The 18321-nt window shown below is 43.5% G+C and overlaps 1 protein-coding gene across 1 annotated transcript in view; it reads right to left on the bottom strand.

Moving 5' to 3' along the window:
• The window catches only part of CACTIN (cactin, spliceosome C complex subunit), a 143306-nt gene extending 125270 nt beyond the window's left edge, over nucleotides 1-18036 (bottom strand). Inside the window, exons 1-2 of the mRNA XM_018570474.1 lie at nucleotides 17653-18036; nucleotides 7905-8000 (exon numbers count right to left, since the gene is read on the bottom strand). Coding sequence (XP_018425976.1) covers nucleotides 7905-8000; nucleotides 17653-18030 — 474 coding nt within the window. The 5' untranslated portion in view covers nucleotides 18031-18036. The remainder of the gene's footprint in view (nucleotides 1-7904; nucleotides 8001-17652) is intronic.
• Nucleotides 18037-18321: the final 285 nt, after the last annotated feature.

Below are 18321 nucleotides of genomic sequence, written 5' to 3'. Positions count from 1 at the left end.
CTTAAACCAACAGGAGGGAGAGGACACAAAACACAGGGGAAAAAACAAGCATAAAATGAACACCATGCCCCCCTCCCCCCCCCTGAAGTGAAGAGTAGGCTGTCCTGGAACTTAAAGGACCTTGCCCATGCAATTGACCTTAGGGGAAAAGAAAACAGCAAACCAGGAGCTGTGCTTGGCGTGTTATCAGGAGGCAAAAAGAACTGAGGATACGGACTCTCAGGGAACCTTTTATTCTCTCATATCCTGCATCTGTATGAACCCCCGACATGTCGAATTGAATCAAACAATTGGCGCATCAACACCCGGTGGCAGAGGGTATTCCTGAAAAGATCCATATTAGTTGACTTTTCGCACTGTTCAATTCAACTGGATGCTGTTCCAAGGCCTTGCCGAAAATTTGATCCCAGAGTGTAAAGACGTGCACCAGACAGATAAAATTTCGAGGTCTGTTAAAGAGCTGCAAATGGAGGACCTAAGGCAGGGTAGACCCTGTACATCACAATTTCCTGCAGGCATGAGTTCACAAGAGGGGAACGGAATATTGTTATAATAATTTCCTTTAGCTGGGACACAGGAATTGCCTCCTTAAGGCGGATATTGTTTCTGCAGGTGCATTTTTTCAGATCCTCTATTTGAAGTTGGCATCGGTTTCAATGATCAGAAGCAATGCTCACGTTTTGTTTGATCAGTTTAATATGGGAGTCCAGAGTCGTGTGTTGCTGGGTCACTTGCTGAAACTCCGTAGTCAGATCGGTTACATTTTGAAGAATGTCCTTTAGAAAGTAGATTCCCACCTTAGTGACAAGTGTGTTGAAGTCTGCTTTAGATAGCAATTATTTGAGTAGGGCACTGCATTCACAGGGACGTCTGCCATAGGTTCAGGGACTATAGATGAGTTGGATTTCGAGTGGTGCAAATCATAATCCGGCATGTTCCTGAAATCAGGCCTGGCTTGGGATAAACTGCCTGCGTCTTTCAGGATTCAGCAGCAGAAGTCAGCAGTCTGGGTCCCTCACCTAAGTTTCCAAGTGCGGCTGATCAGTAATCCAGCACTGCAGATGTGGCAGTCAATGTGTCATTGACTGTAAACTCTCTTCTGGATTACCAAGAGAAGCCCAGGACTGGACAGCCAATAGAAAGTGTCCACAACACGCAGCCAATAGCGTGGACACTCGAAGCAGGACTCCCATCTCCATTGAACAGAAGGAGAGACTTGCGAAAACGATTGCGCCCATTACGCCACATATATGTTACATATCACCGCGAACGTCAAGAGTGAAGGCAATAATTGTAGGGCCATTATTCACTGACAACTCTAATCTGGTTAGCGGTAAATGTTTTTAACCCCTTAATGACCAGTGGCGTCCATAGTAGGTCACTGGCATCGGGCCCCTTTAAACAGGCTCGGCTTTACAGTAGAAGCGATTCTGGCGACTCAGCTGCTGCCAGATCACTTCTACGGACCGGTAAACGCTTCATCAGTGTCCTCCCAGATTTCCCTGTGGGAGGTTCACAAGGCCACCCTCCGGGGGGGCCTTATTCAGTTGAATTATAGAAATGTCACCAGCACACCAGTCCTTTTAGGATAGCAAAAGCTTCATTTATTAAAAGTTTTTTGTCATATGACCAACAAGTGCTTTCGGGACCACACAGGGTTCCTTCATCAGACTTTAGCATTGACTTATTCAGTTGGACTCCCACCGGAAGGAGAGGGAACACAAAATCTAAAACACTGACCATGGATCTGGAGCTCCTGGAATCGGAGTGGAAGGCGCACCCCACTGTTGCTTTACACAAAAAGGTTGCTTCAGCGAGAGTGGAACGATAGAGCTGAAAAGCAACTCATATGGTTGAAGCATAACTTTTATGCCAGAGCCAATAAACCTGGCTTCATGCTCGCAAACCTATTACACTCTAAACCGAGGGGAGCGCACCCTATCCGTCTCCAGCTTTCAGATGGCTCCATTTCCGCGAACCCGGCCTCCATTGTCCCCAAATTCGCTACAATTCTATCTAGGCTCTATAGCAAGCCCCCACCTTTCGACACCAAGGCTGCGGATGGCTTTTTTAATGGAGTGCAGATTCCAGCCATTAGTGACGCCATGGTGGAGAAAATGGAGGCTGATGCCTCCATCCAGGAAGTCCAAGCAGCCATAAAATCCCTAAATTTGCAGAAATCCCCAGGCCCCGATGGCTTCTCTGCTCTCTGCTCTATATTACAAGAAGTATTCTGACATCCCCACACCTGACTAATTTATTCAACCATTTGAAGACAGGCTCGAAATTACACTCTTCCTCCCTACTGGCACAAATTGTCATGCTACCCAAACCTGGTAAAGACGATTCGGACCCACACAACTACAGACTCATCTCCCTATTGAACATAGACATTAACCACTTGCTGACCGGGGTGTTTAGAGGACCAGGCCATTTTTCAGTATTCAGCGCTGCACTACTTTTGACTGACGTTTATTCAGTCATACAACGCTGTACTGAAATGAATTTTATACCATTTTTTGGGGACAGATAGCGCTATCTTTTGGTGGTATTTAATCACCGCTGGGGTTTTTATTTTTTACTATAGAACAAAAAAAAGTACCGAATATTTTTTTTTTTTAACGGTTTTCACTTTATTATGTTAGGAAACAATTATTACTACCCAATTTGTTTCTAAAATATAAAAGATGGGATCACGTCAGCTAAATAGACACCAAACATGTCAAGCCTTAAAATTGTGTGCGCCCGCGAAATTGCAAAAAAGCTACCATAGCCAAAATTGCCCATAGGCGACGTTTTAAAAGATTTTACTGCTCATCAGTTTAGTGTTATCAGGGATTGAGGACCCTAAAATTATTGCTCTCACTGCGACGTTCGCGGCGATATGTAACATGTGCGGCGTAATTGGAGCAATCATCGTTTTTGCGTGAAGGCGCGCCTAACGCATTTTTGCGCATCTATGTGGGGGTGGGGGACTTTAAAAAAAAATTGTGTTTTTTTTTAGTGTGTGTGTGTAAATTTAGCTTATTTTGTGAGCAATTTTTTTACACTTACTTTATTTTTATTACATAGGGGGCTAAGAAGTCCCCTATGTGATAACAAATTACAGTGACAGGTCCCCTTTATGGAGACATCAGGGGTCTCCAAGACCCCTGTCACCTAGGGACCCCCAGAGAAGCTGATGAAGCACAGATCTGCTTCATCAGCTTCTCTCCGGTTACTGTACCGGAGAGTGACAGAGGAATGTGGAAGTGATGTAATATACAATCACTTCCTGCATTGAGAGACCGGGGAGGAGAGCGGAGGGAGATCGTGTACTTATCTCCCTCTGTTCTCAGTGCACATCGCCCGGGATGGATGGACGCCCGGGATCGTGGGACGACAGTGGCGAGAAGAGGTAAGGGGGAGGGGGGGGGGCACCCTGACTTGCATCATACAAGCGATCGGGCGTCTGTACAGACACCGGACCACTTGTATGTAAACGGCCATCGCTGGACGTTTAAAATCCTGGCGGGGGCACACGCGCGGGCACGAAGGACGTCTAAAGACGCCCACCCGCATCCAGGAGACTACCTCCCGTCCGCCGAACGGGAGGTAGTTAAACTACTCTTGAAAATCTTGGCTGCCAGAATCAACACCTTCCAGGAAAAAATGATCCATAGAGACCAAGTACAGGTGAAACTCGAATAATTAGAATATCGTGCAAAGTTCATTTATTTCACTAATGCAACTTAAAAGGTGAAACTAATATATAAGATAGACTCATTACATGCAAAGCAAGATAATTCAAGCCGTGATTTGTCATAATTGTGATGATTATGGCTTACAGCTCATGAAAACCCCAAGAACCCCAAAAAATTAGAATATTACATGCAATCAATAAAACAAGGATTGTACATAGAACAATATCGGACCTCTGAAAAGTACAAGCATGCATATGTACTCAGTACTTGGTTTGGGCCCCTTTTGCAGCACTTACTGCAATTACTTTTGCACGATATTCTAAATTATTTGAGTTTCACCTGTAGGCTTCACTCCACATCACCAGGCCGCTGACGCTACAAGAAAGATTATACACTTGATTCACCACATGCACGACTCTGACACCAAGGGATTGTTACTGTCACTAGACATACACAAAAGCCTTTGACTCACTCTCCTGGGATTACCCATACTATGTATTGGGCAAGTGGGGCTTCCCGGAAGCCTTTCTGAAGTGGCTCCGAGCCCTATATAACGACCCCTCAGCCTGCATAAGATACCTACACCACTCATCTCCCCCATTCCCAATTTTGCAAGGAACCAGACAGGGCTGTCCCCTTTCACCAATCCTTTTTGTCCTTGCTATTGAGCCCCTTGCGCAATCGCTGTGTCAAAACCCCAACATCCACGGCATCTCAGTTGGAGGAACTGAATATAAACTGAAACCTATTTGCAGATGACTTGCTTCTCACCATCTCCAAAAACCCACATCACCCTACCCTAACCTGTTAGCCACCTTAAATTTGTTTGCCCACATCTCCTGCCTCACCGTTAATTAAGATAAATCCTTGGCCTTTAACATTAATTTGCTGCCAACTATAGACTCTCTCCGTTACAACTTCACTTTTAACTGGTGGGACACCCAATTAGAGTATCTGGGTACAAACCTGACCAGAACTTCTGACTCACTATATAAAGCCAATTATATCCCCTTACTTAAACATTCTAGGGAATTACTTTCCAATTGGTCCTACCATCATCTCTCCTGGATGGGGAAAGTCAACTCTGTCAAGATGACCCTCCTCCCTAGACTACTGTATCAGTTTCGCACACTGCCCGTCGCAATATCAGGCCATGCTTTGCGTGCCCTTCAGAACCAAATAATGGATTTTGTATGGAACCAAAAGCGGCCTCGGATCCCTAAATCCACGATCTGTACCCATAGGAGGCAAGGGGGTCTGGGCCTTCCGAACCTCATTAAATATTTCCAGGCGGCACAGATTGCACCGTTAACAAGCCTGTTTTTAGCATCACAGGCTCCACTGTGGACTGAAACGGAGGGGGCCCTTTGCCTCCCCATCGCTGTCGCGGCACTACCCTGGCTTCGACCATCTACATGTCCCAATACCATAAGCCCCATAATGCGTTTGACCCTTAAAGTCTGGGATAACACAATACATTTATAGCAAATTGGCCTCTCCCTATTTACCTTTGCTTCCCATTCTGGGCAACCCATTATTCCCTCCAAGCCTGGACTCACCTGGGGCGTTTACGTGGTGGAATGAAGCCGATTAATCGATTATTGAAAAAGTTGACAACTTTTTCAATAATCGATTATAATCGATTATGTCGATTAGTTGTTGCAGCCCTAGAAAACTCACAAGTTCTCTTACCCCTATAATATTTTGGAGGGAGAAATAATCTGCAGCAGCGGAATTTGCTCTTCTCATCTTGCCAACAGAACACCAACCACCTTTGAACACACATTCCGTCTGCTTCGGAACCTTTTCCAGAAACAAGTACCCAAGGATCCCTGGTTAGCACTCCTGCATCTCAAACCAATAATTCTTACGAAGTCACAACACAAACTAGCTGTTTTTATTCTGTTGGCTGCTAAACAAGCCATAGTTCAGGCCTGGAAAAAGCAGTTTGTATCATTTGCAGAGGTGCGACGCAAGATAGACTTTTTTATCAATGAGAAATTATCCAGCATCCTCTTGGACACAAACATTTTATGAGAATTTAGGATCTTGGATTCAATATGCCCATCCAACTCTGCCTCAGGATAGCTTGATGGCCTTCTGACCGGCTGAACGGCCAGACATGAGGTGGTTAAAGGAGATCCATTAAGAGAAGCAAAGACCATCTGATAGCCTGCAACCTAAACATATTGTTCAGAAGTTGGGCCGAGTCCTTGGTCCATAGGAAGTCCAAGACCCCCCCTTCCCAACCAAAAAGACTCGAATCTTGCAGAAATGACCCCCTCAGCAGGATTTTTCAGCAGATTTGGAGGTATTTTACTAAGAATTGCTTCTTAACCAGTAAATAGCTGGCACTATACCCCTTTTTTAGTCTACCTCTTAATATGATGTTTACCATAGGTTTATAAAATAGTTGACACAAGTGTTTTAATATCAGTTGCCCGGCCGGTCTTTATTATTTTAACTGTAAGTTCTCTATGTTTTTTATAATAAACGTGTATACCTACTATGCCATGAGGAGGTTCTCTTTTATGATTTTATAAACTCTCAACAGACGGGACATTGCCGGGAGAGATACCAGGGATGTGGACCCTCTGATCTATTTGCACTGCTTTGCTACCACAGCAGTGGGGTGAGTGCGCACCCCAGAGGGGACATTCGTTGACACTTACACAGTGGTGTGGGAAGAGTTTTTTCAAAATTTTGAAATATTCCTTTGGAGTTTCTTCATCGAATTCACTTTGAATTAAATCACCAATATTGCACTTGGATTTATGTTTTATGTTAGATGGACTACCATCTGGGACTGGTTTAAATTTGATTGTTCTAGCTGGCAAACAGCTATTTGAAGTTATTGAACATTATTCACGCACCTTCGAAATTGTTAGTATCAAGGTGACAAAAGAGTGATTTTTTTGTTTACACTGAGGCCACATAGAGCCTATCACATACTGTTTTATTATATATATTTGTTTATTTGATCATTTCACTATAATATTTTAAATTTCTTTGAGATATTGATTACACTTGATTTTAAGGATTTTTCACTTAAATATCACCCTTTAGCGCTGCATATTTAGCACCTCATTGGAGGTATTTTTTCTGCCTGTGTCACTTGACAGAGCTATGCTCATGAAGGACTCTAAGTTCTCACTACCTTTGCTTTTGGGTGACCAGAAATTATAAGAGATTTATCATTAGAGATTTCTGAGGAAATAGGAGGAAGGCGGGGCAGCTGGTTGAGTGCCTTACATTTAGAGAGAGATAAAGCCTGAACCATGTGCGAGACAGACATCTCTATAGCAGAGTTAAAGGATTCAAGGGTAAGAAAGGAAGGAGTGCCAGAAACCACGAGAAAATCAGAAAAGAGAGCCGAGGTGCATGACTGAGTCAATAGCCAAGCACCAGAAAAAGTAACACTCCACGCCAGAAAACAATCTCTGTTAGGTCGACCGCCATTGAATGACCTTTTTGTTCTTAGACATGCTGTTATGTCAAAGAATAAAAAAGTAATCTTTGAGTAAAGGCCAGGTACAGGGAAGAAGGCTGTGGTCTGGCTTACTTCAATGTCTATATGCCCACTGGGTCTGGTGCAGAAGGGTAGGGTGGCAGAGGAGATCTTAGGTTTTAACCCTTGCTGTAAGAAATGCAGGTCATGTATGATGAAGGCTTTAGCTCTAGGACTGCCTAGGAACCAGAAGCATGTCCTTCATGCATGTTCAGAAATGCCTTTATGCCCTTGAGTAAAATGGTGGTCATAGCTACACTACCTACTGTAGCGAAAGTCAAAGGGCGGGGAGACCAGGGGCATGGCAAGGCCTAGAACACACTTAAATGGCAGTTGTGGGGTTAGGCCACCGATGAAGCCCTTCACTATTCACCTAGATTTATACGTTTACATATGGCACTATAACCATGTGGTTTTGATCAACATAAATAAACTATACAGCAAGCATTATTCTTTTCTTTATCCACAGACAAATTTAAAAAAAAAAAAAAATCGATGATGGAAATGCTATAGATGTAATACACATTATCTAGAATTTGTATAAGGATTTGATACTGGTTCTCATAACAATAAGATAGAAAGGTTTAACAGAAAATTACTATTCTAAATTTGTTAAAACAGCTAACACTTTAACCTTATCCACACAGAAAAAAAAGCCAAGCATTCCTGTCCCTACAGACTCCATTTTCTCATGGATTTGGATTGTCACTCACTTTCTGCAATTCTAAGCGATTGTCTTCTTGGATCCGCTTGTTCCTCTCTTTCAAATCTTTCTCTGTGAGATGACCAATTCCTTTTTTTTCCAGCGCCTGTAAAATATGTTAAAGTTTAATACAACTGGTTGACGTTCATATATGTCTTTAAAAGTATACATATAGCCCCTCAATTAGTTAACTGACTTTTCTAATTTGAAGGTAAACAAATACAATTGATAATATAGAGAATAATCTTATAACACAATCAGCACAGGTTAAAAAAAAAAAAATGACTTTGTAGTAACCGAAAATTCTTTCTTCTGCGTTCATTGGAGGACACACAGTGGAGAACTTTCAATCTTGAATGCTGGGTTAGAGTGCCACATTCATGAATAGGACAATAGCCACAAAAACAACAGCACAGCCTAGGGGCTGCTGGTGGTCACACATCCATTTGCTACAGGCAGCTCAGTTAGTCACAATGCAGTACATAGGGCAAGAACGGGTCACGGACACACAGGTTCAAATAATGGAAGGATATTGTTCTTTGTAATTAGATCACTAGGGCCAAGATTTACCACCTGATGGTACGGAGAGCCAAATGATGATCCAGGTCTGATTGAAAAAAGATCAGTATTCATCGCACAGAGTATGTTCCGGGGTGAAAACATCTTTCATTGCACCAGGGCTTGTCAGCTGACCAACACTTGAGCCAGAGTAGAAGGACCAAGGAGACCAAATCTAGAGTCCAGGGGTCCTGCATCCAGCAAAGTGCTACACACGTACCAAAGACAGTGAACTGGTCAGGCAGCTCAACATAAAACACGAGACACCTCCACCCCTGGCACAATGGTTTTGAGGGAGACACAAAAGGGTGTATTCACAAACAATTTGCAGAGACATTTGCCCTGCGAAACTGAATATTCTTTCAATGCGAATAGAGCCAAAAAGCTAATATTCTTAGTATATTTGTTTCTCAGGTTCAATGTGATGTAATATAATGTAAAGCCACTAGATGGAGCGGAGCATAGAAAATAACTACTTTTTCCTATGCTCCTCAGCTCTATTTAGAGGTATATCTAGTGGTACAAGTATTTATTTCCTTTGCTCCTCAGCTCCATCTAATGACCATAATGCAGTATTACATTCAGCCTGAAAAGAAAATATAGTAAGAACATTTGTTTTGCCTCTACACGCACCAAACAAATATCAACAGAGGTTTGCAGGGTGTTACCCTGGTGTTACATAGTATTTGAGGTTGAATAAAGACATTAGTCCATCAAGTCCAACCTATAGGATCTCATTCTTAGGAGTACTAGTACCCCTCTATATTACGGCCCCTCAGGAAATCGTCCAAAAGTTTCTTGAACAATTCCACACTCTTAGCTGAAATCACTGCCTGTGGCAGTGAGTTCCAGACCCTAACAACTCAACTGTGAAGAACCCCCCTCGCCCCTTGTGCTGGAATTTTTTTTCCACCAATTTTAGGTGGTGGCCTCTAGTTTTTGTAATGGAGTTAAATTTAAATAGTTTGTCGCTAATGTTGCTGCCACCATTGAACATCTTGTACATGGAAATCATATCACCCCTTAATCTCCTCACCTCCAATGTGAACATGTTTAAATTTAGTAGCCTTGTCTCATAGCTCTGGTCCTCCATACCCCTAATTATCTCTGGACCCGTTCCCGTAGCCAGTTCTCTATCCACGTACACACCACCTCATCTATGCCCATAGCCCTCAGCTTGTGTAGCAAGCGTTTGTGTGGTACCGTATCAAAAGCCTTTAGGAAATCCAGATATACCACATCTACCGGCTTCTCTCCATTTTTATAACCTGGCTTAGTTCCTTAAGTACCTTGGGGTGCAGGTTATCCGGACCCATAGCTTTATTTGCATTGAGCATTTTAAGTCTTTGTTGTATCCCGGTTTCCGTCAACCACTGGGGTATATTTTGAGTTAAACTGGGAGTTTTATCATGCATGTCAAACCCGTTTCCCTCCCGAGTGTATACTGAGGAGAAAAAAAGTGTTCAGCGCCTCGGCCCTCTCCTTCTCATTTGTGACTAGCTTCCCGCTTTCGTCCTTTATTGGGCCTATCTGCACCTTTCTAACCTTTTTACTGTTAATATTTTGGTAGAATTTTTTGGGGTTCTTTTTACTATCTATGGCGATATGCTTTCCGCACTCAAATTTTAGCTGCCCGGGTTACTAGTTTGCATTTTTTGTTACATTATTTGTAGTTAAGGAACGCAAATGCCGTCCCCTCCATCTTGTATTGTATAAATGCCTCTCTCTTGTCCTTGACGTGTTGTTTTACAGTTTTATTGAGCCATATAGGTTTAGTCTTTGATCTTTTGCTTTTGCTCCCTAAAAAAGGTATACACTTTGAAATAGCAGTATCTAGTGTGTTTTTAAAACAATCCCACATGTGGTCTGTGTTTAGGTTGTGAAATAAGTTTTCCCATTTTATTTCCCCCACTAGGTTGCGCAGCTTATCAAAGTTGGCCCTTCTGAAATTTAGGGTTCTAGTCCGTCCAGCCCACTTCCCTTTTCTGTATTCAATATTAAAAGTAAATCACATTGTGATCACTATTACCCAGCGACTCCCCAATTACAATATCCTCGATTATTCTGCATTATTAGTGACAATTAGATCTAGGATGGCATTTTTTCTGGTCGGAATCTCCATCTGGTCCATGAAATTGTCTTGCAACATGTTCAGAAATCGGCCCGCCTTCGCCAAAACCGAGGTTCCATTGGCCCAATTGTATTGACTGGAGTGAGCCCACTATTATTAACTCCTTTGTTACTTCTTTCTGTATTATTTTTAGCTATGTTTAAATTTATCTACATTTAAATTTAAGTAATTTTATTTTTATGCCCTCCCCCCACTTTCTAGTTTAAAAGCTCCTCCAGTCTTTCTACAATTTTTCCCCCCAGGAATGCTGCACCTTCCCCATTAAGATGCAGCCCGTCTCGGCTGAAAAGCCGATAGCCGACTGCGAAGTCAGCCCAGTTCTCCAGGAAACCAAAGCCTTCTATCTAACACCAGCTCCCGAGCAACTTGTTAAGCTCCCTCAACTCGCGCTGTCTGTCCGGAGTGGCTCGTGGCACCGGCAGTATCTCTGAGAAAACTACCGTGGAGGACCTTTCCTTCAGCCTAGCACCTAGGTCTCTGAACTCCTTTTTTAGGACACTCCAATTTCCTCCTATTTTGTCATTGGTGCCGATGTGTACCATGACAGCTGGGTCGTGCCCAACCCCATCTAGTAATCTGTCAATTCGTTCCGCAATGTGTCGAACACGAGCCCCCGGCAGGCAGCACACTGTTCGACGCTCACGGTTCTGATGACAGATTACCCCGTCAGTCCGCCTAATGATGGTGTAGAATCTCACTGGAAGCAGACTCTTGGCTTTGAGGGTCCACACCCAGAAATTAAGGGAGAAAACCTTATTTGGGGGAGAAACAGCCAAGCCTGGTCTAGACTAGAAAGCCCAGGAACTCCAGACAGAGAGACCAAAAGTGATGTGTCCAAACCGTTCTCTGGACACCAGCAGACCGTGTCTGTGCAGACTAGGCCTTTAGCAGTAGGTTGTCCAAATATCCCACAATGTGGACACCCTGAGAGCAGAATAGTGCAGGGACAGGGGCCAGAACCTTTGTGAAGACTTGTGGGATCATGTACAGGCCAAAAGGGGAGCACCACAAATTAGAAAGGATTATCTCCCAAGGCAAAGAGCAGGAAGGACATGCAGGTAGGCATCCTTGATGTCCACCGAAGGTAGGAAAAAGTTGGAATAAAACCCCTGAAACCTCCAAGGTGAGCAGTTGCTCGAATGCCACCTGGAGAGAATCTTTCTGCTGGTGGGAAGTGGGCTGATTAGAAGGCATAAAGTGAGGAGAAGCGTAGGACAAACTCCAGCCTGTAATGCTGAGACCCTATGTCAACTATGGAATTAAGGCCTTAAGTCTGAACGGGGTTCCAGGTTACAATTTTGTGGCAGCTTGGAGGGGCAAAAGGAACATTTTACTAGCTGGGCCAGTGCTTATTTTTTTTCTATTTAAAATAACATTTTAACTGTGTGGCAGCACATAGCAAAGCGTTGTGACGCTTTGCCACGATTAAATATACACCTGTATCATTTTATCACAACACACACCAACACAGCTTTCAAATGATTTGATGAGTGCTTTGCCATTTGTTTTGCTTGACTGATTTGGTGCAGTGATGCATGGGGGTGGGGGGGTCTCAGCTGCCTTGTGATGTGCGGGATCCCTTGTGCGTCCCTGTGCCTTTAAAGGGAGGTTGGGCTTCCTCCTGAAAAAACCTGCACCCAATTTGATCTTTTGCCATATGTGCTCCAAGATGGAGACTCTCATAGTTTAGAGTTAGGACCGCACTATCTAGGAGGTGCCTTGGCGCGGGTTTCACATTTTCTGCAGAAGACATGTATCTAAACCTCTGTTTTTAACCTTAGCGGTGAGACATGTTTTTCTGCATGCTGGCTGGCGAGTGTGCTGGGAAAACTTTTTGCTGTCTTTAAGGTGCTTGAACACATTTTTAAGCTTTAACTAGTGAGTTTAGTGTCACTTTAAGGCACTTGTCTACCATATGCTTAAAAGGCCAGGATGTCCGTCACCAGCACAATCAGTGACCTGTTAAAACAAGAGATTATGCCATCCACCACTTTTCGAGAAAACATCTACTCCAATGGATATTGCTACACAAACAGGGTTATTCACAAAAGGGTGAAGAGCCTGGAGAAGGCAGGAGAAGTGTACAATCTAGGCCAAAATAGTTGATTTGGAAAAATTCTCCAATTCAGCTCTTTTCAGTTCCGCTATGTTGTCCTAGATTGTTCACTTCTCTTGCCTTCTCCAAACTCTTCACCCTTTAGTGAATAACCCTGAATATGTTTCAGTGGACCAAGTCATTTTTTTAGGCTGCAGCCAATCCGCATACAACACTGCCTCCACCAAAGAGTGTGTAGTAAAGATATTAAGGTCTCCTTTTTCTTAAGAGACCCTATACTGGTGACCTTTGGGTGAGTCTGCACAAGTTGGTCAATGGCAGACACTCTTACACCGCATTAATGGGCACTGAGATGGTGTCACGCATTTTAGTTAACAGAATCACTGAAGGCAGTTACTAAGTAAAAAAATGTAAAATCTGAGGAGGAACGATCCTCCACCTCCCTGTCGTCCATCTCCTCATCAGGCAAAAGGGTGCTAGCCATGAGCGTGTCTGATCGCGAGCTATGGCCATGTCCGGTAGCAAACTGTCGGCATTACAATAGAAGTGATTCTGGCGACTCAGCTGTCGCCAGATCGCTTCTACGGGCCGGTAAACTGTCTTTCCCGCCCACCCGACACCCCCATCGTGTTTCCCAGGCTCTGCTGCCCCTCCTGCGGGCCCCGAACCGGTATCTCGGGTGTCGGCAGGAAGCTGGGGAGGAGAGCAGCAAATGTCCGTTCACCGGTCTCCTCCCCATTCTAGGCATCACTTCCGTATATACCGTATTTTTCGCTCCATTAGACACTTTCTTTCCCCCCAAAAGGCGGCCAAAAATGTATGTGCGTCTTATGGAGCGAATGTGTGAGAGCTGAGGCGGCGGGGCTGACAGTGTACCCAGAGGTGTGGAATTCCTATCGCCTGGGACATGCAGTTTCGAGCGCCGGGCGAATAGTTTTTTTTTGTACATTTAGCCCTGCTACGGACAAGCAGAGCTAAATGATTAGATCACTTGTATGAAAGGACATCACTGACCAGAGAGGACTCATCATGGAACTCTAAAATGAGAAGCCATTTTCCGATGAACGCTTAAATGCCAAAGAAGTCCTGTTCTTTACGAAATTTACAGAATATGCAGCCTCTAAGCTAAGTACTATTTTAGTGTTTCCTCTCTTAGAAACCATTACATGTACTAGAAAGATAGTGTAGTGGGTGCATGTGATTGTTTGTTTGTAGCAGCCTGTATGTATGTTTTGCTTTTCCTGTAACCAAGTTTGTATATGCAGCATTTTCGCCAAGTAAAGTACTTTAAATGCTACAGGGTCAGTTTCATTGAGCTTTACTGCAAGAACAGACAAAATAGAAATTAAAGTTTTGCCAAGCTTTATATTTGGGCTCATCCTTGGGATAAGCTTTACAACTTTGGAAAATGTAGTCCAGAGCTAAACAAAACATAAAAATTGCAACTGCCACCATTCTATTCTACAGGGTCTTGGCTTTCAGAAAATATATAATGTTTGGGGGTTTTAAGTAATTTTCAGGCCTACAATGTGGATTAGAACATGGGTGCAAAAAAAAAAAGGCTTCAGTCATTAAGGGGTTAAACAGCAGAAATAAATCCCATAAAAATGGAAACTCCATGTTAATACAAACCATTTTGAATGGACTCCCTAGGAAAAACCTCTGGTACCCTCCCCTTTAGCAACTGTATAACAGGACATAAAAAGCCATCATCATGTCTTCCATCCAGTGGGGTCTGGGTATAAGCCTGCCATGGGACACAGATCCAAGAGCTGTGAATTGCCAAAGTGGCCGGATGCAGCAAGAGAATGCATGACTGAAGAATCACAAGAAAAAAGGGTAAGCAAACTAAAAAACGCACCTATACTCAGAAAATAGGCTACATCCATCACCTAAGGGCACAAAAAAAAAAGAGGGGCATTTTATATGGCAATTTTTCAAAAGCTCTGGCCAGTGTCCAATCACCTGAGGGTACCTGCAAGCACCCCGTTGTCTATTAAGCTGCCTGTGTTTTGTACAAATCAGTAAATCATTTTTCGGGATTCGGGAGCACCCGGTGCACAAATTTTGAAGTTGGAACCGAGCGAGGAGGCGATTTCACCCTCTCTTGGTGACCCACGGTCGGACTCGTATCGGGAATTGGGATCGGGAGCTGGCTGAAATGGGAGCGGTATGTAATGTTACAAAGACAAAGTGCACGTGGTATGCTGCATTGTATTGTATTATTTTGTATTGTATTGTGCATTTTATATACAGTATATTGTATTGTGTATTGACAATACACAATACAATATACAATGCACAATACAATACAGTATTGTATTGTGCATTGTATAATACATTGTGTAAAGTGTATTGTGCATTGTATATTGTATTGTGTATTGTATTGTGCATTGTATAATACAGGGGCACAATGCTGAATACCAGCAGCTATAGAGGAACAACAAATCCCAGCAATAATACATTATACAGGCTGGTTAATATATTATTGCTGGGATTTGTTGTTCCTCTATAGCTGCTGGTATTCTCAAATGCGCTGTATAATGTATTATTGCTGGGATTTGTAGTTAATCTATAACTGGTCAGTGGTAATCTGCATTGCGCAGTATAATCATTATACAGCGCAATGGAGAATACCACCGGCTATAGAGGACTACAACTCCCAGCAATAATACATTATACAGCGCAATGGAGAATACCACCGGCTATAGAGGACTACAACTCCCAGCAATAATACATTATACAGGCTGGTTAATATATTATTGCTGGGATTTGTAGTTCCTCTATAACTGGTCAGTGGTAATCTGCATTGCGCAGTATAATCATTATACAGCGCAATGGAGAATACCACCGGCTATAGAGGACTACAACTCCCAGCAATAATACATTATACAGGCTGGTTAATATATTATTGCTGGGATTTGTAGTTCCTCTATAACTGGTCAGTGGTAATCTGCATTGCGCAGTATAATCATTATACAGCGCAATGGAGAATACCACCGGCTATAGAGGACTACAACTCCCAGCAATAATACATTATACAGGCTGGTTAATATATTATTGCTGGGATTTGTAGTCCTCTGTAACTGCTGGTGTTCTGCATTAGTGTATAGTGTGCGCGCGCCGGGGGGGAGGGGGCGCCGGCAAAATGCACCTTAGCCTGAGTTGGCAAAAATCCTTGCACCGGCCCTGCATGCACCACATGCTCAAGGGCAGAAAATGTGTCCTTGAACTTAGAAAAGATGTCAGGAGACAGGTGCCCTTCTTGGGGCGAGTCTGCAAAACTGAAAGCAACCTGTTCTTCAAATTCTTTCTTAGGGAGTAGAAAGGAAGAGAGAGGAAGCTCAGAGGTAGTATCTAAGAAGGAAAAAGAAGGGGCATTCTTTCGGTCTCTGCAATCTACAGAATCCAATAGATCGGACATTTTTCCCATAAATTTGGCCATTATGAAGTAAACTCCTCTCTGCATAGCAGGGTAGAGAAGGGTGCTGAGGAAGGAAGTGATGAAAGAAAGAAAGCATAAGGCCAGCACAAACAGTGTCTACAGAGAGGACACAACTCTGGGTGGCCCCAGAGTCTGCCCCCATACATCCCAGCATCTATGCTCTGCAATTCCCTCAGAAGGGAACCCACGGTACTCAAATCATAGGCGGGAATCACAGCAGCAGAAGTGTGTAGCCAGGAGAAGGAAAATGGTGGATGCATGCACAATACTGTACCATAGAGAGAGACTGTTCCATGTGCTATGCAGCTCTACAGGCCACCTATGGGACCAAGGAAATAGCACCAAATTCCCCCACTCCACAGCACACAAGTTAAAACTTACAGGAAAAGACACTGGCCAATTTGGCTACCACTAACAGGGACTAGCCCCGTCTTACCTGGCGCTCAGCAGCAGCGACCAGATGGGAGCAGCGTGGTTAAAGGGGGACACACCCCATCCAATCGCCACCATTCAATGGGCATAACCCGCAAAAAAGGTTCTTCCCTGACAGGGCTGCACCCAAATAAACCACGGCCCTGGACTTGTATAGCTCCCAGCAGCAACTGCACACAATGAACAAATTGCGAAGGTGAATGCCCCATTTAGGATACAGTGCTCTTCACACATTACAGGCTGGCTGCATAACTACCTTTCTTGTAGGATCCAGGTACGGTCAGACAGGGCTCGGGAGAAAACTGATCCAGATAGTTGCTGAGGGGTGCTGCAGTGGATTTTAGCAGCTTAGGGAGCAGTGTGTGGTGACAGTAGCATCGGGGGGGGGGGGAGAAGAGTGTTACATTTTAAATGAGCGACAGTGGTCAACAGCTTGTCAGCCACTGATCATAGCTATTCATTTAACCCCTTCATGACCGAGGCCCTTTTTTCATTTTTTGCACCCATGTTATATTCCACATTTTAGGCCTGAAAATGACTTAAAACCCCCCAACATTATATATTTTCTGAATGCCAAGACCCTATAGAATAAAATGGTGGTAGTTGCAAATTTTTATGTTGCGCAATATTAGCGCAACTCCTTATTAAACCCCAACATTTAGTGACAAATTTAATGCCCCAAAACACAACAAAACACCAATTTTTTAAATGACATATAAAAGATGGAGGTTACAACGAGTAAAACGATACCCAACATGCATATCGGGAGTCTGTTTAAACAGCCCCGATGCTGGCGACGTACACTGTACGTCGTCAGTCACGAAGGGGTTAATCAGAACAGTCAGGTGGACCATTCTACTATAAGTTCATGTTCTCTGAAACAACTATGAGATTATAGTAAAGAAAATACAGCTGACGCAAGGGATACTGATCTAGCCAGCTGCAAGCAGTTCTGTTCCACCGTATCCTTTACATTGGTGGCAGTGAAAGGGTTATAGCAATAGAGTTTATACGTCTTCCGTTGTAGTAACCTATTGGTAGTGGCATTCATTAGCAAGACTTCACCTTTTAAAACAGGTAGGTCCAGGAAATACAGCAAACATTTATTCAAAGAAAATAAAACCTATACATCTAACCTTGCTCCAGGTAAAAGTGCCCAGTAAGTTGTTATCTCCAAATGGGTTATCTGTATTGGTGTACCCCATGTACTCTTTTCCCCAGCCCATGTTCTCCCGCTTCTTTCTTTCTTTGGCTTCTTTTTTGGCTAAACGTCTGGCTCTTTTTTCCTCTGGCGTTTCTATAGCTTTCATAATCTCCTTTTTTTTTTTGTTTTCTTCTTTTAGATTCAAACACTCTTGCAGAGCAAGACCTCCAAGAGAAATCATCTTCGGGCTTTGTGACCTAGCTGGTGATGTAGAAGAGACCGAAGAGACTGAGCACTTGGAGGTTGATCTCCTTTCCCTGTTGTGTGCTTTGCCTTTGTCATCTTGATCAGAGGAGGATAGAGGTTTCATCTGTCTCTTTTCTCTGCTTCTTCTTCCTCTAGCTTTGTTTCTTTCACCAGATCTTGATCTTAAGACAAAAGCAAACAAATCAAATTAAGTCAGTAACTAGCCTAGGGCTGCAACAACTAATCGACATAATTGATTATAATCGATTATTGAAAAAGTTGTCAACTTTTTCAATAAATCGATTAAATCGGCTTCCCATCAGTTGGCCCTGTTCACGGCTCCCCACACGCTGCGCGCCGCACCTCCTTCCCGCCTCACACTCACCACCCGCCCACATCCACAATCGGCACAGGG

This window comes from Nanorana parkeri, unplaced genomic scaffold (genome assembly GCF_000935625.1).
Source record: "Nanorana parkeri isolate BGI_ZX_2015 unplaced genomic scaffold, ASM93562v1 scaffold1538, whole genome shotgun sequence".
Taxonomy (NCBI): Eukaryota; Metazoa; Chordata; class Amphibia; order Anura; family Dicroglossidae; genus Nanorana; species Nanorana parkeri.
Note: the sequence above shows the minus strand (reverse complement) of the source record. Positions and strands in the feature narration are given on the sequence as shown.